Raw genomic sequence first — 20944 nt, 5'->3', positions numbered from 1 at the left:
CAAACGGAGCATGAATGTAGAGGCCCTAAAAGGCGAACTTTTCAGCTTCATGCAAGTTTTGAAACAATCTGTAACATATAAAGTTCTCTAATGGAAGTGCCTCCGTTACCAAAACTGTCACAGCGGATATATTCCCCGCATTTATAATCAAATGTTATTACCAGAATTTAGCTCTTATATAGCCAACGCTCTAATCCACACTAGTGCCTGATTCAGCACTGCAATGGGCAACTCCCACCCTTTGTGCTAAAGATGCTAAGGTCCAACTTCACCCCCTTGCTGTCCTTTCCCTGTTATGGAAGGTAGTGGTTTATGCAGACTCCTCACCACACCTGTGATTAAACTGCCAGAAACCATCATATCCTCCATCAGCTTCACAAGGAAAGTGTAATCATCCCCCACACACTCTCCTGCAAGTGTACAAAGTCATCTCTATTTTAGAAAGTATTACACAGATTAAGAGAGTTTATCATTCCCAGTCTACAAATTAGGGGGAAACCCCTTAAGGCTGAAACTGCCATAATGCAGAGATTAATAAAATACAGTGGAAATACATCATTTTGTTAATATTTAGGATAAGGTTGCCAAGATTTAAAAATCTGCATTAAAATACACCAGATCCAGGGTCCCGCATGTCAGATTTTTTTTATTGCAGAAAAACACAAACTGTTTAACATTCTCCAGAAAATCAGACACACTGGATTATTTACTAAACAAAGAGTTAAACGTTTTAGGCCAGTGTGGCCTTAAATATACGATTTCTCTCACACCCCACAGTTTAGTTAGATGTACCAGAGTCTGTAAAATAGGGTCAAAGAAAGTGTGTCTTGGAGGGGCTGCTGGGCAGGATCCGCTATTGTAGTCACCAGGAACCAAGTCTTCCTTGGAGCATGTATTGCAATGTCCCAGAGAAGGATGTCTGACAAACAATGACAGTCCGATGAAAGTTCATTGTTTACGTCAGTGATTCCTCGTGTCTGATGTACTCCCCGATATCAGCTTGGTGGAAAAGCACAATTGCCATTGGGTCGAGTTTCCTGCATTCCTGCGTTGACTTTGCAGCCACACCAAATCCCTGCAATGAAAGTCAACAAAGAGTTAATGGTTTGGGTAAAGTCATATAGTGACCATCCTAACCTAGCCCACACAGGACCGGACCTATCCATAACACTATACACACACACAGAGCCTAACCTAGCGCTACAGAGGACCGGACCTATATACACACACACACACACACACACACACACACACACACACACACACACACACACACACACACACACACACACACACACACACACACACACACACACACACACACGATGCAATGTTAAATTTTATACTCTGGAACAGGACTGAAAAGTCCTTAGGTTGCAATGCCAAGACAACTCAAATTTCACCCTACAAGGAAGAGTATGATACGCTATAGGCTGGTGGTATTTTAACTTCTTGTTAATAGCCAGAAGGGGCTATTAGTCTGCATTGGGATTTATTACATAAGATAATAGCAATTCAGTGCACAGCTGATAGCTGTAAATCAAAGTGCCAAGAGGACTTGGCATTTGTCATATGTTCACTATTGGTACAATAACCACTTTATCTTAATAAAGTGGTTATGGTGCAAATATCCTGTCCATGCAGAATTCTTTTTTAAAAGTTTTATTCTGAAGGGGGGGTGGGAGTGGTGTGGGGCAGCCTCACTGGTCTGTCAATTAGCCACCTGGAAAACTTTATACAGGAAATCACTCACTTAATGGAAACACAAAAATAAATACTTAAACAGCACAAAATCTGACCATCGAAATGCTATTTATCTTATTAATATTCTACCGTTTCATTGTCTAGAACATTTAGCAGGTACACGTAAAGAGCAATGAATCAGAAGGCTCTACACTATAGTAAAAGAATTGTAAATGAATTTATTGTGACTCAAAGCTACTTTCAGGCCCAGTATAGTGTTCTACCCTGGTGCAAACCGTATATGGTCTTACCTTGTATCCTTAATGTAAGCATGGCTAGAACACTGTTTAATAAAGGCCAGAAATTCTAAGCTTGTTCATAACTAAACTCCAAAAAATTGTGCTGAAAATCTTATGCCATATATGTACAACTACTGTGTTTTTACCCTTTCAATATGCTGATGTGGCGTGGACAAATGATTTGTTCCTCCCGCACAAATAAAAATAAATAAAGTCCAGAAATTAACAGCAAAAATACTCACCAGGGGGACATCAGCCATAGAGTACACGATCACTCCTTGGTACTGCGACGTATTCTCTGTGATCCTCCCCAGCCCTGATTTCAGCACATGATTACCATACAGGAAGGACTGCTCAGCTCCCGGCTTTACCCAAACTTTGTACTGAGACAGGAAAAATGTGTCAGAAGAAGACAAGTGGGCAAAAAAACAAAGTAAAAGCAATACATAGCGTTACTAAACGTTTAAGCTACATTCTCAGACCTTTCCACGTTAAAGGACCACTATAGTCACCCAGACCACTTCAGCTCAATGACGTGGTCTGGGTGCCAGGTCTCTCTAGTGTTAACCCTGCAGCTGTAATCATAGTAATTTCGAGAAACTGCTATGTTTACAATAGGGTTAATCCAACCTCTAGTGGCAAAACTACCAAATTTCGCCCTAATAGAAAGAGAGCAGTTTGTCCATTCGTGTTAGGACGCAATTTGGGACTTCGTTCGGATCGGAATTTCATTTGAATGAAATTTCCAATACGATCGCGGCTGCAATAGGACACAGACCTATTGTTCTCCGGCCCCCACCTCTGAGCGGCGGGTGGGGTCCCTAAATGAAAATGGGGAGAGGGGAAACCTATTGGGGGGTGGGGAACAAGAGATGTCACCCCCATTTTCATTTATGGCCCCCACCCACGGCTCATGAGTCCCCCGTTTACTTGAATAGTCCCATTTGCAGGGCACGGTAGGCGGCTCAGGGGGAGCATACTATGTCCCCTCTGCTAGTTAATAGATGCCCCACTATGGGGCCATTTTTTTTTCAAAAGTGAGCAGCCACTGGCTATGCCGCGAGTAGGGGCATGCAGGAGGTTTTAATCTCCCTTATGCTAATATGGGGGAACATTGGGGGGGGCCTTAGGAAGTGGCGGAGAGCACTGCTCCCTGCCGCTCCTATTTTTACATATTACAAGGAGGGAGCTGCGCGCCGGTAGCTCTCTCCTTCTAATAAACCAAACAACCAAACTTCTGTCGAATTAATGAATAGATCAAATTCCCGTTCAAATGCCCAAGTGTTTTACTGGGCATGCGTGGGAATTTCACAGCACTATCTACTGTGGGCAGATGACGTGTCCCACAGGGACTTCATCTACCCACACAAAGATGGCGGCGCCCAGGACCTAGGTCCAGGCACAAAATAAAGATGAAAAAATAGATAATATGGGGGGTGACAATTAAATGTAGTGGAGTCGGGAAGGGAGGAGAGGGTTTAAACCCCCCCCCCCCCCCAAAAAAAAGATTCGGCCATGACAGTGCCGCTTTAATTTTTTTTTCATGTGATGATCAGTTTTCTTTTGCTAAATATTTAATGTTTAATTTAAAAGACAATATAAACAGTTCAGGCAAGGCAAACAAGGCAAACATCAACATATGATGGTTATAAGAAAAACTCCTAACTAGACATGGGGATTCAAGCTCTTTAACTAGGACGTCTCACCTTGGCATATGGTGCCAGGTAATCCAGGGCTGTGATGTGAAGACGAAACTTTTGTGTCTTGGTGAATTTTCCAAAGCATGTTCCTAGGGCTATCAGCTTGTCCCGAGCTATATTGGTTGCCAACTTCAAGATTTTCTCACTGGAAGACAAATATTCAGCACGTGGGAATGAATCCACAGAGCAGGGGAATATGTACGAGATAGAATATCAATCCTCGTAAAAAACCTCGTATGTCCACCTGGTACATTGAGCCTCTGCTGCCACTTTCGATGTGTTTACATTGACCTGCATGTCTCTCACCTGACATAGTAGACTCGATCATTGTGTAATCGGAAGCAGTAGGTTCCATCCGGCCGGTCCACCAGCAGTTTGATGTTCTCTCCAATGCTATAACACACCATAGACACACAAGTTCTTATACTTTTGAATGTAATTATTTGGTTCTTATCACAGAAGCCTACTAGCATTCATAGATACCCGAGTGGGTCTAAATGTAATTTTATTCTGATTTATCCAAATTGAAGACTGTAATAAAATATATATTAGGGTTTTCGCCACCCAAACTCAGAGTTTTGATAAATTACAGCAAACTACGACGAGAGATTAGTAAATCTTTATCAGAAAAATGTTATAATATAATGTGTTATAGGTTAACTTTGGCACCCCAGATATGCATGGACCACATGTCTCACAATGCTCAGCCAGCCTTCTGACCAATAGACGTTCACTATTGAACCAGTGAGGACTACATCTACTATCACTCTCATGCCGCTCAGCTAGAGTGCCCAAATAATAAACTAATAGACTGCACCCCCTGCCATGCGGCTCAGCAAGCCTAATACCTCTTTATAATTAGGATAACAGCAGTCAAGGCAGAGCTGTGTTACTCCACATGTTGGGGGATCACTTCCATAATGCCCTCCCAGTTATTAGCAGGAGTGCCGCCAGATAATGCACTATAAGGCTGCTCCCTCTCTTCCCCAAGTCTCTCTCTCCACTCCCTCACTATTTAGACAGTGTCTCTCTCTTTCCCCTCCCTCGCTATTTAGACAGTGTCTCTCTCTTTCCCCTCCCTCGCTATCTAGACAGTGTCTCTCTCTTTCCCCTCCCTCGCTATCTAGACAGTGTCTCTCTCTCCACCCTCCCTCGCTATCTAGACAGTGTCTCTCTCTCCACCCTCCCTCGCTATCTAGACAGTGTCTCTCTCTCCACCCTCCCTCGCTATCTAGACAGTGTCTCTCTCTCCACCCTCCCTCGCTATCTAGACAGTGTCTCTCTCTCCACCCTCCCTCGCTATCTAGACAGTGTCTCTCTCTCCACCCTCGCTATCTAGACAGTGTCTCTCTCTCCACCCTCCCTCGCTATCTAGACAGTGTCTCTCTCTCCACCCTCCCTCGCTATCTAGACAGTGTCTCTCTCTCCACCCTCCCTCGCTATCTAGACAGTGTCTCTCTCTCCACCCTCCCTCGCTATTTAGACAGTGTCTCTCTCTCCACCCTCCCTCGCTATTTAGACAGTGTCTCTCTCTCCAACCTCCCTCACTATTTAGACAGTCTCTCTCCACCCTCCCTCACTATTTAGACAGTGTCTCTCTCTCCACCCTCCCTCACTATTTAGACAGTGTCTCTCTCTCTCCACCCTCCCTCACTATTTAGACAGTGTCTCTCTCTCTCCACCCTCCCTCACTATTTAGACAGTGTCTCTCTCTCTCCACCCTCCCTCACTATTTAGACAGTGTCTGTCTCTCTCCACCCTCCCTCACTATTTAGACAGTGTCTCTCTCTCTCCACCCTCCCTCACTATTTAGACAGTGTCTCTCTCTCTCTCCACCCTCCCTCACTATTTAGACAGTGTCTCTCTCTCCCCTCCCTCACTATTTAGACAGTGTCTCTCTCTCCCCTCCCTCACTATTTAGACAGTGTCTCTCTCTCCACCCTCCCTCACTATTTAGACAGTGTCTCTCTCTCCACCCTCCCTCACTATTTAGACAGTGTCTCTCTCTCCACCCTCCCTCACTATTTAGACAGTGTCTCTCTCTCCACCCTCCCTCACTATTTAGACAGTGTCTCTCTCTCCCCTCCCTCACTATTTAGACAGTGTCTCTCTCTCCCCTCCCTCACTATTTAGACAGTGTCTCTCTCTCCCCTCCCTCACTATTTAGACAGTGTCTCTCTCTCCCCTCCCTCACTATTTAGACAGTGTATCTCTCTCCACCCTCCCTCACTATTTAGACAGTGTCTCTCTCTCCACCCTCCCTCACTATTTAGACAGTGTCTCTCTCCCCTCCCTCCCTCACTATTTAGACAGTGTCTCTCTCCCCTCCCTCACTATTTAGACAGTGTCTCTCTCCCCTCCCTCACTATTTAGACAGTGTCTCTCTCCCCTCCCTCACTATTTAGACAGTGTCTCTCCACCCTCCCTCACTATTTAGACAGTGTCTCTCTCCACCCTCCCTCACTATTTAGACAGTGTCTCTCTCTCCACCCTCCCTCACTATTTAGACAGTGTCTCTCTCTCTCTCTCCCCTCCCTCACTATTTAGACAGTGTCTCTCTCTCTCCCCTCCCTCACTATTTAGACAGTGTCTCTCTCTCTCCCCTCCCTCACTATTTAGACAGTGTCTCTCTCTCTCCCCTCCCTCACTATTTAGACAGTGTCTCTCTCTCTCCCCTCCCTCACTATTTAGACAGTGTCTCTCTCTCTCCCCTCCCTCACTATTTAGACAGTGTCTCTCTCTCTCCCCTCCCTCACTATTTAGACAGTCTCTCTCTCTCTCTCTCCTCCCTCACTATTTAGACAGTCTCTCTCTCTCTCTCTCCTCCCTCACTATTTAGACAGTCTCTCTCTCTCCTCCCTCACTATTTAGACAGTCTCTCTCTCTCTCTCTCCTCCCTCACTATTTAGACAGTCTCTCTCTCTCTCCCCTCCCTCACTATTTAGACAGTGTCTCTCTCCCCTCCCTCACTATTTAGACAGTGTCTCTCTCTCCACCCTCCCTCACTATTTAGACAGTGTCTCTCTCTCCACCCTCCCTCACTATTTAGACAGTGTCTCTCTCTCCACCCTCCCTCACTATTTAGACAGTGTCTCTCTCTCCACCCTCCCTCACTATTTAGACAGTGTCTCTCTCTCCACCCTCCCTCACTATTTAGACAGTGTCTCTCTCTCCACCCTCCCTCACTATTTAGACAGTGTCTCTCTCTCCACCCTCCCTCACTATTTAGACAGTGTCTCTCTCTCCACCCTCCCTCACTATTTAGACAGTGTCTCTCTCTCCACCCTCCCTCACTATTTAGACAGTGTCTCTCTCTCCACCCTCCCTCACTATTTAGACAGTGTCTCTCTCTCCACCCTCCCTCACTATTTAGACTGTCTCTCTCTCCACCCTCCCTCACTATTTAGACAGTGTCTCTCTCTCTCTCCCCTCCCTCACTATTTAGACAGTGTCTCTCTCTCTCCCCTCCCTCACTATTTAGACAGTGTCTCTCTCTCTCCCCCCCCTCACTATTTAGACAGTGTCTCTCTCTCTCCCCCCCCCTCACTATTTAGACAGTGTCTCTCTCTCTCCCCCCCCCTCACTATTTAGACAGTCTCTCTCTCTCTCTCCCCTCCCTCACTATTTAGACAGTGTCTCTCTCCCCTCCCTCACTATTTAGACAGTGTCTCTCTCTCCACCCTCCCTCACTATTTAGACAGTGTCTCTCTCTCCACCCTCCCTCACTATTTAGACAGTGTCTCTCTTTCCCCTCCCTCACTATTTAGACAGTCTCTCGTCCCCCCCCTCACTATTTAGACAGTCTCTCTCTCTCTCCCCACCCGGGTCACTCACTATTTGGAGAGTTTTTCGAACATGGTTTTGGTCTCCTCCTCGGTCAGGGGTCTCATCTTGCTGGATCCACGTGAATTGAGCCAAACCGGAAACCGGAAGCTGTCAGCAGTGCGTCCTCCAATCACGGAGTGTCAGCGGACAATAAAGTTGTTGTTTTTGCCTCCACCAAGATGGCGGCGCCGAGCGGTCGGTCTCCATAGACTCTCACTGACAGCCCCAGCCAAGATGGCGGCGGTGGACGTGGAGGATGAGAGCGTGCTGGCCGCCGTGTTCCGGGCCGGGTTCCCGGAGAGCTGGCGGGAGAGCCCGGATTTCGCGGCCTACCTGCTGGAGCTGAGCGGGCTGGGGGTGGAGCGGCTGCGGCGGGAGCCGGACAGGCTGAGCGATGAGCGGGGGCAGATCCTGCGGCAGACCCGGGACCTGGCCTTCAGCAACTACAAAACCTTCATCCGGAGCGCCGAGTGCACCGAGCGAATCTACCGCGACTTCGGCCGCATCGAGAGCAGCGTCTGCCGCCTGCTGGACAAAGTGCCCGGCTTCCAGGAGAGCTGCCGGTCAGTGACCCCGCCCCCTCGGAGACTGCGCGTACAGCGCCCCGCCCCCTCGGAGACTGCGCGTACAGCGCCCCGCCCCCTCGGAGACTGCGCGTACAGCGCCCCGCCCCCTTGGAGACTGCCAGCACAGCGCCCCCTCGGGGACTGCGAGTACTGCGTCCCGCCCCCCAAGGATATAGCACCGCCCCCGAGTATAATGTAGACCGCCCCCTCAGAAATTGCGCGTACTGCACCGCTTCCCTTCCTTGTGGATACTGTGCATAGTGCACCCTCTCCACTGCGCGTATTATACCGCCCCCTCCCCTATGAATACCGCCCCACCATAAACTGAGCATACTACATTGCCACTCCCCCCAGGGGATACTGTGTGTATTATTCCATCCCTGCATATACTGTGCAAGTATTACACCCAACCCCCGCAGATACTGCGAGTAATACATTACCCCATCTGAAAGGTTCTGTCTGTGTTCTGTTCAGAGGTTTTGTGAAACAAGCAGAGGAAATCAGCTCGAGCCGCCGCATGAACACCCTAACTCTGAACCGCCACACTGAGATACTGGAGATCCTGGAAATTCCGCAGCTTATGGACACCTGTGTGAGGAACGGGTACTACGAGGAAGCCCTGGAATTGGTGGCTTACGTCAAACGCTTGGAGAAGAAGCATTCCTCGGTTCCTGTAATCCAGGTAATCCACTCTACTGGAATGACCCTAGAGGACAACTGATTAATCCATCCACCTCAATTGTAGGATCTGTCATAGGAAGCAGTATGTTTCATTCATTATCTGGACGCTCCAAGTATTCTCATTACATTATTGGTTCAGGCTGATATTAGGGGATCGATGGAGCAGATTGTTTTAGAAGGTCCATCTCTCATTGGTTGGATAGTACTCTGGAAAGACGTTTCTAAGTCGTTGCTGTTTCTAACCTCGATGAGTGAGTGGTTTTTCCTGCATTGTTTATAGACCAGTGGATACTAATCACTTCCAGAAAGCCTGGAGTGTGACTGGATCATGGGGGTTTTAGCAGAGCCTTTTCCTGATCTATGAGAAAGTAAAGGGAGTGCGATAAACACCTGTTTTTAGAATATCCACTTTCCAAAATGGATGCCATCTGCTGATTCCAGGGATCCAGCCCAAATTCTTGCTCAAAGCGCAGGCTGCCATTTATATGTGGGCAATTCAGAACCGAATTCACCATTTTGGAAAAAACTCCAGGTGAAGGGTTTTTTCAGCTGTTTTTGCCAATTAAGCTCAGCGTATATTTGTACATCTTGTTCACAGTGTGCATCCAGTGATTGGTAATTGGCATCGCACACTCTAGACGACCGTACCCAAACTGCCAATATAAAGCTCGGCTAGTGTAGCCTAGAGTTTGCCATTACCTTGTCATACCCTTAGGTAGTTCAGTGTGGTGAATAAAACCCATGCAGGTTATTTTCATATTCTCTTTCCTCTACTCTGCAGGGAATCATCAATGAGGTCCGCCAGTCTGCACAGCTCATGTTAACCCAGCTCCTCCAGCAGCTTCGCAGCAACATCCAGCTTCCTGCCTGCTTGCGAGTGATCGGTTATCTCCGCAGGATGGATGTGTTCACAGAGGCTGAGCTTCGAATCAAGTTCCTGCAAGCACGAGACGCCTGGCTACGATCTCTGCAGAACGCAATCCCACAGGACGATCCCTACTTCCATCTCACGAAAACGATCGAGAGCTGCAGAGTTCATTTATTTGATGTAATCACTCAGTACCGTGCAATCTTTTCAGACGAGGACCCTCTTCTGCTCTCACCTCTTCCCCCCGGGGCTTTACCAGTGAGTGAAGGTGCCATATTCCACGGTTGGGTGTTGCAGAAAATCAGTGAGTTTCTGCAGGTCCTGGAGACGGATCTTCATAGAGGAGTGGGCGGGAGGCTGGACTCTCTCCTTGGTCACTGCATGTATTTTGGGCTTTCGTTCAGCCGTGTTGGTGCAGACTTTCGTGGCCAGCTTGCTCCCATATTCCAGCGCGTTGCAGCCGAAAGCTTTACAAAGGCTGCGCAGGAAGCGGTTGAAAAGTTCCAGGAGGACATGAACACGTACACTTTGTTCTCCGCTACCACAGGTCTTGGCAGTGGCATCCCACCAATGTCATTGCCCCCATCCCAACCTGGGACATTGCAGCCCCCCATGGTGCTGCTGGACTTTCCCCCGCTTGCCTGCTTTTTGAATAACATTCTGGTTGCCTTTAATGACCTCCGTCTCTGCTGTCCTGTGTCACTAACTCAAGAGGTGACTACGACTCTTCAAAATGCTCTGGAGAAGGTAATTAAAGTTTCCTCTTCCTTCTCGATTAACACAATTTTAAGTCCAATCTTTCCCCATAATATTGAAATATGCAGATATAAAACATCAGGCTTTTCCCACATGTTTTCTTTCATTATTAAGGCACCTTATTGTCAAAGAAACCCCCATTACATACCTGAACTAATTGTACTTGTAGTGATCTAACTGGTTAAAGGGACACTGTAGTCAGCAGAACAACTACAGCTTATTGTATTTGTTCTGGTGAGTAGAATCATTCCCTTCAGGCTTTTTGCTGTAAATAAAATTGCAGTGTTTACATTACAGCCTAGGGATACCTTAACTGGCCACTCCTCAGATGGCTGCTAGAAGTGCTTCCTGGGGCAGTGCTGCACAATGTGACTGGCATTCAGTGTTTCCACTCTGCATCGAGACACTGAATTTTCCTGATGTGGAGATGCTGATTGACCAGAGCTGTGTTTGGCTTGTGCTAGCCTTGCCCTGATCTGCCTCCTTGACTGTCTCCGCTAATCCAATGCTTTCCTGTGGGATATTAATCACTTCTGATAATGTCAGCCAAGCAGGCAGATCTGGGGCAGAGCCAGGCAGAGCAGACTGGAGTAAAGTTAGGATTATTTAGGGAGGAAAAGGGGGTGGGGGTGTTCCTCTAATTGCCAATAGTAGCATATATACCAGAAATACTGGCTCAGCAGCTCTAGAACATACAAGCCCTAGAATCTGTAGAATAGAGCTTTTTAAAATAAGAAGTTTATAGTTTTTCAGTTTTTTTTTTACTTATTAAAGAAACAATGAATTCACTGTTGTTGGTACAAGGTTACAGGTAAATCTGGTATCAGAGGAACTGTGAGAAGGTAGAATCCCTCTTAGCCAATTGGATATTCTAGTCACCATTAAGACAGTCACTAAGCAGAGATTATAAACCACTATGTAAAGCGACAATATAAACATCAGCACAGACTGTATATTATATCAGATATTTACGTAACGTTCCAAACACGAGTCAAAAACTAACTTAAAGAAACACTGACATAAAATAGATCTTTTAATTTTTTTTTTTAAATAAATTCCTGCCTACCTTTCCCACTCTCCCTTCCTCGCAAGGATTTTAATGTCTGTTTAATCGAATTGCTAGTTATCTGATCAAGTGCTCACTATTTTGCAACGATTGATTTTTTTTCCAATTTATATGCTTTTTCTGCCTTCAGCATTTTCTGTCATGTGATTAAAAGAAATTAGCTATTGCTCTCCAAACGGTAAAAGTTAAAGGGACACTCCACTGCCCAAATACCAAAGAAAAAATAAATCCCATATAGTACCCCAAATGAAAAGATGCTTCAATTTCATTAGGGGTTCCATATTCAGACTTTCTGTGGCTGTCCAATCACAGGCTTCCCAATGCAGCTCAATGAGAAGTCTTTGCTAGGCAGGTGCTCTGGGAAATCGCTGCCTCTCAAGTTTATCTCCACTGAGCTAAACAACCAGGAAGTAACAAGACTTATTGTCTGATTGACAGCCAGGGGATGTTACCAGGTTATTTTGAGTATTTCATAAAGTGTTTTAGGTGTTTGGTATCCCTTTAAATCAAGATGTTAGTTTTCTCTTTGATAAGTAATGATCTTCATTGTTGTAATTTTCTCATCTGTGCCTGTTCTCTTTATCTGTAAGATTGTTCAGACCATCCTGTCCATTCATCGAGCAGAGGAAGCTGCATTTAGTGCCCAAGAGCGTGAACTTTTCATCCAGTTCTGCACTGTGTTCCTGGAGGACCTGGCACCATATTTAAACCGCTGCCTACAAGTTCTCTTCCCACCGGCGCAGAGGGCTCAGATCCTGGGTGAGCATCTCCTGGATCCATTCATAGCTTTTAATGTAATCCGTTTCCTCTGATGATAAAACACATTAAAGGGATACTCCAGGCACCCAGACCACTTTTGCCCATTGGAATGGAGTAACCCTGCAACTGTAATTATTGCAGTTTTTATAAACTAATTACCTTGCAGGGTTAAGTCGTCCTCCAGTGGCTGTCTATCAGACAGCCACTAGAGGGACTTCCATGTTCTTAGAACACGAAAAGTTTTTTAAACAACGCTGGACGTACTCACGCTATGCATGAGGACCTCCAGCGTTGCCGGAAACCCCCATAGGAAAGCATTGAATAATGATTTCCTATGGGGAGGTCTAATTCGCGCGCGTGGCCATTGCGGAGCCTGACCCAGCTCTGAGGGACATCGTCGCTGGACTCCGGTAAGTCAATGAAGGGGTTTTAACCCCTTCAGCAACATGGAATGGGGGTGGGAGGGAGAGGGGCACTAGAGGGTCTTGCAGTGCCAGGAGAACGGATATGTTTTCCTGATACTGGAGAGTCCCTTTAAGGATTAATAAGAGAAAAGTGCTAGCCAATAAAGGTAATAAGATGGGCAGCTACATACAAGGAAGCCACTTTTAGCAAATAGAATTATTGAATTCTGAATATAGTTTGTGTGCTGTAAAAAAGAAAGTGTTCCTGTAGATAGAAAGTAGGTATAACTTTTAATAGAATGTAATAAACTAAAACAGGGAACGAATACTTTCTCTAAAATATAAATACAGCCTCTTAGTTTGGGTATGAAACACACTAATGTATCTATTGTTAACAGTAATTGTAACATAAACTTCCCAAATGGGGAAAAATGCAGCAGTTTCAATGAATTCAGAGGCCGCATGTTGCAGCCCGAAATGGAAAGTTTAGTGTGAACACAGAAGGGGAAGAAAAACTAAATGTTGCAAATCTCTGTAAGACCTTATTGGAAAATGTAAATGGTATGTAACAGAAATAGTTAAAGTCAAACATTGTATGTGCACCCCTCTCTAAAATATATGCAGATCAATAGTACACAAAAAATATACTTATAGTAAAAAAAATATATAGCACCGAACATAAAAAGGCAATATAAAAAACAAACAAACACTGATGCACCAATTCAGAGAGTACCTGACCTCGGGGGGCCCCCAATAACCGAGGTATGAATTTTTGGAGCGCGCATTCTTTACTCAGAATTCGATAAAACACATTAAACCTAATAACATCACACACAATAAAGGTGGAAGCAGTGATGGCTAATTGCATCGCTGCTGTAAGGATAACATTGTGCTCACAGAGTAGTGGAGTATTTACTTGACCGGTTTTCCATAATTTGTCAAGCTGAAGGGGTTTAAGAAGGATTAAACAGAGATTTGTGACATGTGACACTCCCATGCCATTGTATCCTGCTGTATGTTGGCCGTGTCCAGCCATACCATGATAGCTCTGCTCAGTGTCTAGAAGTGTCAGGTGTAGGAAATATACAGAGGCAAAGTACTCCTTACTCTGTCTCACTATATCTCTTAACAGCGTTTGAATTCCAGTGGAATTTGTATCTTTCTGAAATACTAATTTTCCCTTAAGCTAGAGTTGTTTTGGTGCCTATAGCATGTAATCAGATCACTGTGCATCAACAGCTGGAACAAATATATTTTTCATTCTGCTAAACATTGGAGCTGGTAAAATAGCTTTTTATGCACGGTTTCTCTTGGGCTTTCTCCCTATAGGTGTCGCACCAACCCATCTGTCCCGTTATGGCAATTTAGGCTCCATTGATCTTGGCGTGCTGCAAGAAGCATTGGAAGGATTACTGCCTCAGAAAGAGCCTGTGCTGGTTCCAGAGACCGAAAATGTCCCTGGTCCAGACCCCACCCAGGATATTTCTATCACACCTACAGACCATCTCAAACAGGCTAAAGAGAATGATGGGCAGCCACAAGCATCACCCAATGAAAATACAGCTGGGGGAGGTGGACAGTGACTATCGTACTGACCGTAAACGGCGCCTTATAGAGCAAGCGAGGGCTTGCTCCATCCTGACTCTTTATATTGTGGAAGGGGGCAGTTATATAATGGTACTAAAGGTGTTTATTAATCGCAACCAATCAATATCGACTCCAATCCTCCCTGGTTGTAGATTGATTCTGTTCCTGATTCTAAAGGATATTGGTGCTGGTTATACACAATTTACTCTTAACTTATGTCTCGACGACTTTGTGTCTGTATTTTCGGGGGTGTAATGTAGTAAGACAAACACAATGAGTCAGTCATCTAGAAAGGCCCTGTGGGTCAGTTAGATTATTTGAGTATATAAACATATACAAGTTATTAATTTAAATTGTGAATGGGTGACAATTTGCATTACTCTATTGATTGTTGCTGTAGATTGCTCGGGGAGCAGTATGCATGTTTCTGATTACACAGAATCCTTTGCACACAACCTTGAATAGTAAACGAGTTCGGCGGGGTACCCAGAATGATGGCCATTGATAAGATTGACATCGTAGCTTTAATCAACACGTTTCACTATTGAATCAAATGTTCTCCAAACAATAACTGAATTAACATGCTGTGGATTACATTTTACCCATAATGGGAGCACTTTCAAGTAATGATTCCTCCTAGCACACCAACTACCCGAGTATAGACCCAACGGATGAAGTATTGTACCTTTCCAGACCAGTGATGGCTGACCGTGAACATCGTAGGAATCTTAAACACTACAGTTCTTATGTCCTTTCTGCCTGAGAAAAATCTGTTCTGTTGTTACAATATGGTGAAAGACTGTGGCATAGTGTGAGAAAATACTACCACTACCTTCAGAGTAGTAGCTGCATGTCCTACCCTTCCATTGAAATGATTACACATGAAATAGAAAGGGTAGTAGATACCTGGAATAGCCTTCCAGTGGGAGCAGTAAAGGCTAACAGTGATATAGAAAAGGGTAGTAGATACCTGGAAAAGCTTCCCAGTGGGAGCGGTAACAGTGATATCGAAAGGGTCCTAGATACCTGGGATAGCCTCCCAGTGGGAGCAGTAACAGTGATATAGAAAGGGTAGTAGATACCTGGGATAGCCTTCCAGTGGGTGCAGTAACTGATATAGAAAGGGTAGTAGATACCTTGAATAGCCTTCCAGTGGGAGCAGTAACAGTGATATAGAAAGGGTAGTAGATACCTGGAATAGCCTTCCAGTGGGAGCAGTAACAGTGATACAGAAAGGGTAGTAGATACGTGGAATAGCCTTCCAGTGGGAGCAGTAACAGTGATATAGAAAGGGTAGTAGATACTTGGAATAGCCTTTCAGTGGGAGCAGTAACAGTGATATAGAAAGGGTAGTAGATACTTGGAATAGCCTTTCAGTGGGAGAAGTAAGTTAATAAGGTATTCTGTACACCTTCTCCATATTGAAACTGTTTAAAACTAATAACCCACCGCATCGTCAGATGGTGGATCCCAGAGTACATTTTCATTAAGTACACATTAAAAACCCAACATCCATTCGGTTAAGATTGGCGCCATTAACAGTAGAAAGCAGACAGAGACCCAGGATTGTATGAAATATTTGCTGTTATGAGATCAGTCTCTGTTTACTGTTAAGCTGTGTCTATAGACCTCCATATAGTGGTGACAGGTATTGATTAATTATCATGGTTTTCATAACACAATAGACGATGGACACGCCAAAGCCTTTTCTTCTTGACTGATTTTTATATTAACCCCTCAAGGACACATGACGGAAAAATTGCGTCATGATTCCCTTTTATTCCAGGAGTTGTGTCCTTAAGGGGTTAAATTTGTTAAATGTGACTGGTTCCAAGTTTTCTTATTTTGATCTTAGATTACACTTTGCTTTTAGCAAATCATAAAATCTCCCTGAACCGGAAATACAATGATCTGTGTACAGCATTGCTATGTAATCTATCATAATGTATACAATGATGGAGATGTAAATATGTTAAATTAATAAACTTCTACCTGGTTCATCCCATTTGTGCATTAACTAACTCCAAACACTAGAGGGCGGTGGATGCAATATAAACTACATTTCCCGGCACCCTTTGCTTGGTGACGTAGAATTATCGCGCCTGAGCAGGCTGTGCACTGTAGGTGAGAGGTGTCAGGGTCAGTGTATGCTGGGTGTGGGCTAGTGATTATGGGCTGGGGCAATTAGCTCTGATGGCCTGAAATACACGGGGATATAACTATATAATGTGTGCCTGCAGCCTTCTCTGGGGACCTTGATTGCAAAGATAGGGTGATTTGTGAAAAACAGAATACACACCATCAGGGATTGTAAGTGGTTGTGGTCATGGGGGTACTTAATACATCCAGGGGTTTATTCACTAAGCTGCGAATTGCAATTCATCCCACCCCCAAACTGCAAAAGTGAGCTGTGACTATGGGAGCTGGAGAGATTGCTACATTTTGTGAGACCTCAGGCGGTCTTCAACCAAGAGGGTCCTAAAGCTATAACCTGAATACTATAATCTGCAGTGGTTATAGTGCTTGGGGTGAGCTAGGAATCGTGTTTTTTTTTTTTTTTTTAATTCTTTATTTGTCATATTTTGAATTGTTTTCAGTGTCATTGGGGTAGGGGTACAGAAGAAAACAAGGGAATAAGGTTATAAGGTTACAGTTACAGAGATCTCAAAGCTTATTTCGTATGTGGATGACAATCTTGCATAAGAGACAAGTTAAGTACGGTCTGTCATTGGTTGAAGTATCAGATGTTGGTTAGTACATTTGTACTCTGTATATAACATTCGTTGCTGCTCTGGATCTAAGGGTTAGGGAGGGGTGGGGTAGGGGTACAAACATAGGAAATGGAGGGGATAAGGATGCCCTTTTGTTTCGAATTCCTTATTTATAGAATTGGTATTCAAGGGCAGGGGTACAGTATACAAGAATAACAAGGGGAGGGAGGTTGTGGGGTCCAGACATGTAACAGCAAGTGTCAGGTCTGCGTATATACATTGCGTGGTCTTTATTTCGTTGCTGAGTTAGCTAGGAATCGTTTTAATACAATTAATGTCACAATATTGCGCTGGAGCTCTGATTTCTTTCCATTATGTTGTTTCTTATTGCTGTGGCGCTCTGTGATTCACTTATATACTGTGAAACAGTGATACAAACCCTACATTCTTCTTGTAAAGAGAGAGACTGTATTAACACATGGGACAGTGGGTGTTTGTTACATTCGCCAAGGTAGAAAGTATGGACTAATGGTTATTTTCCTTTTGACAGGTATCCAAATATGTTAGTTCAGAGAGGTTGGCAGGTTCTGAGCCACTTTTTATCCCATTACTCCAAGGTTGTCCCGAGTAGTCCGCAATATATCTGTTGTTTGGCCTCGTCATGGTCAGGCTGGAGAAGGCGCAGTTATTGGAGATATCTGAGGAGGTCAGTTTTGGGAGTCCCAACACCGCCTTACCCACGCGTGACTCAGACAGGTGATCCAGTGCTGCGTTGCCAAGCTGCGCCTGTTCCTCCTGACCAGATTTCACACCCGGACACAGTGAAAGTGATAAATCGCATGGTGCGTGTCTTGCGTTCAGGAGGATGTGTGGGGCTAAGCGCACCTCAGCTCGGAGTTCCTCTCCGTATTTTAATGTTGGAACTCCCAGAGAAGATGAGCCAGGCAGTGCCTCCTGATGTTCTGGCTGCCCGCGAGATGACCCCATTCCCACTGAAGGTCTTTATCAATCCGGAGATGCGTGTGTTGGACAATCGAAAGTTGAGTTTTCCAGAAGGCTGCAGAAGCATCCATGGGTTTTCTGCGGTAGTGCCACGCTACTATGCTGTGGAGATATCTGGTGAGTGCTCATATTATGCAGTAAATCCTCTGAATTCTCCATCTATATTCATACATAAGATCTTCAAACACCAAGCCAAGACCTAAAGGGGATTATTAGACTTTTATACTGAAACAGACACCGGTAAGGTGACATGAATCTGGATCTGCCTAAATTCTAATGTAGCCAGTGAAATGGTGTACTCTGTGCTTTGTTCATTCAATAAAGGACTTTTCTTTTTGTGCAAACATTCAAGTGGATCCAACTATGTATTGACACCTCAGTGTCTTTGTCAAGGCTTGTCGAAATGTCGCTAGAGGATTATGGCTGATGGGAATAGAAGTTAGTGGCATTCTCCGAGGGGCACAGGAGTCACCCAGTAGGTCTGTGTGAGGAGTCTACTAGTGCTATTTAATGCTTCGTTTGAAACATGTTTGGGGGTTTATTCACTAAACAGCGAGTTGACAAAAGAGATAATTAGATCAGGATAGCCACGGTGGAATATTTGTATTTGGTTACAATATGGGCTAAAACAGTTGAACATGGTATTACATATGAGCTCACTGCTTGGTGAATAACCATCTACTCTAGTCTCTTTTATCTAATGTTTAACTCCTTGCGGCAGTGTTTCACAGAATCAAATGTCTCAGCAGGGTGCCCCATTCAGCCCCCCATAGTGTAACTAATGCATAGTGTAACCTGTAGGACCTGTTTAGTCTGTTACCGTATATTTCCCTTTGCAGGTCTGACTCCAGACGGGAAGCGCGTTACGTGGCTAGCGAAAGGCTGGGCGGCTAGGATTGTACAGCATGAAATGGATCACTTGGATGGCGTTTTGTACATCGATAAGATGGATCCTAGGACCTTTACCAACATTAACTGGACAGAGGTGAATGACTGACCTGGCCAGTGACAGGGGACTGAAATCCCGCCATGTTTAACGCATCCTTTGGAACACGAAGAGTTAAAGCCTCAGGAAGTGGGAGCATAGACTGCCCTCGTGTGGAATACAAGAAAACAATAGAAACTACTCTCCATGGTAGCTGGAAACTCTTAATTAAAAATTAAATGTGCATTGTTTAAAAAAAACATTTTGTCCTTCACATTAAACCTTTTAGAAATGTCAGCAGTTGGCCCCTGGTGTCTTTTTCATGGATGTTAATAACTAGCACACTTTTCACACCAATATTTAGTGTCACAATGATTTGAAGTAGCGCTGTCATCCACAAGAGATGTTCATTCAAGTTTTCCTTTAGGCAGACATCAAAATGTAAATTATAAATCGTGGTAGGAAATTGCCAGCAAATAATTCCTGGGTTACAAATTCAGAGATCATGCCACGGTGACTGAACCTCACACAATGTAAGTCATACCATTTCCCCCAAAAAATAGCCCTAGTCGCAATTTCGCTAATCTATGTAGATTCGCAGGATTCCATGCGCTGGTGAACTGGTATTTGTTCAAGGAAATTCCCCCGTAGACCTGCTTTCTACCACATGCTTGATAGCAGTTTTCCCCAAAAATAAGCCCTAGTGCGGTCTTATTTTCGGGGAAACACGGTAGTTAGCAGAGCAATGCACACAGCCCCTGCCAAACTAAAAACAGTGGATTTTGAGAAGTTTTCTAATTTGTCTTAAAGGGACACTATAGTCACCTGAACAACTTCAGCTTAATGAGGTTATTCAGGTGAGAACTATAGCTCCCTGCAGCCTTTCTCATGTAAACACTGTATTATCTGAGAAAATACAGTGTTTACATTGAAAGCTAGGAACACCTCCAGTTGCAGTCACTCTTCATCTCTATGAGGAGATGCTGATTGTCCAGGGCTGTGTTTGAATCATGCTGGCTCTGCCCCTGATCTGCCTCTTTGTCAGTCTCAGCCAATCCTATGGGGAAGCACTGTGATTGGATCAGGCTACCACATGTCAGCGGACTGCTTGTTTTTCTGAGTCTAACAGCATGCAGAGTTACAGATTCAGGCTTGAATAAGTAAGATTTTGCTATATTTATGGAGGCATGAGGGGCCCAGGGGGGCTAGATGGTGGTTTTAACACTATAGGGTCAGGAATACATGCTTGTGTTCCTGACCCTATAGTGATCCTTTAAATTGTGAAATTCACAAAAAGTAAGTGAATGGAGTCTATTGTTTTTACCATGAAGCCACGGTAATGGTTTATGTTTGGGAAGATGGAGATAGGCTTCACAGCAGTGTTCATGTCTGTAGGCAACCTAAAGATGTAACTCCATAGAGGCTGGGAGCCACCTTTCTAGACACCTCGAAAATAATATTGTTCCCAAATGGTTTCTTCTCTTTCAGACAGGCTGCTGATGGGCACAGAAATAATGTGCTGTGTTGCTTCTGTTCCCTTGATGAAATTCCTTACACCATATTCCTATGAAATCCTGTCTCAAACAGCAGATTTGGAGACGTGAAACACATCAGTGTTTTTGTTAGCGACAATGTACAAAATGAAGGCCTGACCAAATCCCGCTATCCGGTACATATTCCATGCCGAACATTTACGGCCCAGCCTACCTTGGAATTAATGCTAATTTATTGCATCAAATTCTCTTTAATAAATCAGTTGCTAATCAGCGATTTTCGCCACCTCTCAGTAGGAACGCAGAACTCTAGATTAGGTATCACCACAACAACAGAAGTAGAATAAAATAAAAGATAAAGTGCGTCTTATAAATGGCATAAAAAAAAAAACATAAATTTTACTTACCGTAAATTTCTTTTTCCTGAAGATTAGAGGCAGTGCTTATACCACAGGGATATCCAATCTGGAGGGAAAAAACAGGCAGGCAAATCTCCAAACATTTAAACCCTCCCCTAATTACCTCCTTTCCCATAAGTAGCAGCTCCTCCTGATCATACCCAGAAAATACATAAGCCAAATAGCTGTAAAATTACTGAGTTTATTAGAAAAAAGGGGCG

The 20944-nt window shown here is 44.5% G+C and overlaps 2 protein-coding genes across 7 annotated transcripts; one reads left to right on the top strand and one right to left on the bottom strand.

Annotated features, from left to right (window-relative positions):
- Positions 1–637: 637 nt before the first annotated feature.
- Positions 638–7620, bottom strand: NIP7 (nucleolar pre-rRNA processing protein NIP7). Its single transcript, XM_063438111.1, has 5 exons — positions 7517–7620; positions 3989–4075; positions 3689–3827; positions 2225–2365; positions 638–1075 (listed from the first exon to the last, which is right to left on the bottom strand). The coding sequence occupies exons 1-5, from the start codon at positions 7570–7572 to the stop codon at positions 956–958; spliced, it is 543 nt and encodes a 180-aa protein (XP_063294181.1). The 5' UTR covers positions 7573–7620; the 3' UTR covers positions 638–955.
- A 60-nt stretch (positions 7621–7680) lies between these two features.
- Positions 7681–19112, top strand: COG8 (component of oligomeric golgi complex 8). 6 transcript variants are annotated; one of them, XM_063438110.1, is made up of 6 exons: positions 7681–8070; positions 8548–8755; positions 9536–10369; positions 12035–12203; positions 13937–14113; positions 18744–19112. In XM_063438110.1, exons 1-6 carry the CDS (start codon positions 7742–7744, stop codon positions 18902–18904), a joined length of 1878 nt encoding a protein of 625 aa, XP_063294180.1. In that variant the 5' UTR covers positions 7681–7741; the 3' UTR covers positions 18905–19112. The 6 variants fall into 6 exon arrangements, with proteins under 6 accessions (XP_063294180.1, XP_063294175.1, XP_063294176.1 ...); XM_063438105.1 differs by lacking the exon at positions 18744–19112 and having other exon boundaries at positions 7682–8070; positions 13937–15147; XM_063438106.1 differs by lacking the exons at positions 7681–8070; positions 8548–8755; positions 9536–10369; positions 12035–12203; positions 13937–14113 and adding exons at positions 16287–16318; positions 17456–18024 and having other exon boundaries at positions 18747–19112.
- The last annotated feature ends 1832 nt before the right edge of the window (positions 19113–20944 follow it).

The sequence above is a fragment of the Pelobates fuscus genome, chromosome 12 (genome assembly GCF_036172605.1).
Source record: "Pelobates fuscus isolate aPelFus1 chromosome 12, aPelFus1.pri, whole genome shotgun sequence".
Lineage (NCBI taxonomy): Eukaryota > Metazoa > Chordata > Amphibia > Anura > Pelobatidae > Pelobates > Pelobates fuscus.
The sequence above is the reverse complement of the archived record's forward strand: the minus strand, read 5'-3'. Positions and strand labels throughout refer to the sequence as shown.

What these genes read in the sequence shown, in the direction of transcription:
- NIP7 (XM_063438111.1), bottom strand. Translation starts at nt 7,572, where the DNA reads ATGAGACCCCTGACCGAGGAGGAGACCAAAACCATGTTCGAAAAACTC. An exon ending in TTCGAAAAACTCTCCAAATA is followed by an intron (nt 4,076 to 7,516) that starts GTGAGTGACCCG and finishes GGTGTGTTATAG; the next exon opens with CATTGGAGAGAACATCAAAC. An exon ending in GATCGAGTCTACTATGTCAG is followed by an intron (nt 3,828 to 3,988) that starts GTGAGAGACATG and finishes TTTGTCTTCCAG; the next exon opens with TGAGAAAATCTTGAAGTTGG.
- COG8 (XM_063438110.1), top strand. Translation starts at nt 7,742, where the DNA reads ATGGCGGCGGTGGACGTGGAGGATGAGAGCGTGCTGGCCGCCGTGTTC. An exon ending in CCTCGGTTCCTGTAATCCAG is followed by an intron (nt 8,756 to 9,535) that starts GTAATCCACTCT and finishes TCTACTCTGCAG; the next exon opens with GGAATCATCAATGAGGTCCG. An exon ending in TTCAAAATGCTCTGGAGAAG is followed by an intron (nt 10,370 to 12,034) that starts GTAATTAAAGTT and finishes TTTATCTGTAAG; the next exon opens with ATTGTTCAGACCATCCTGTC.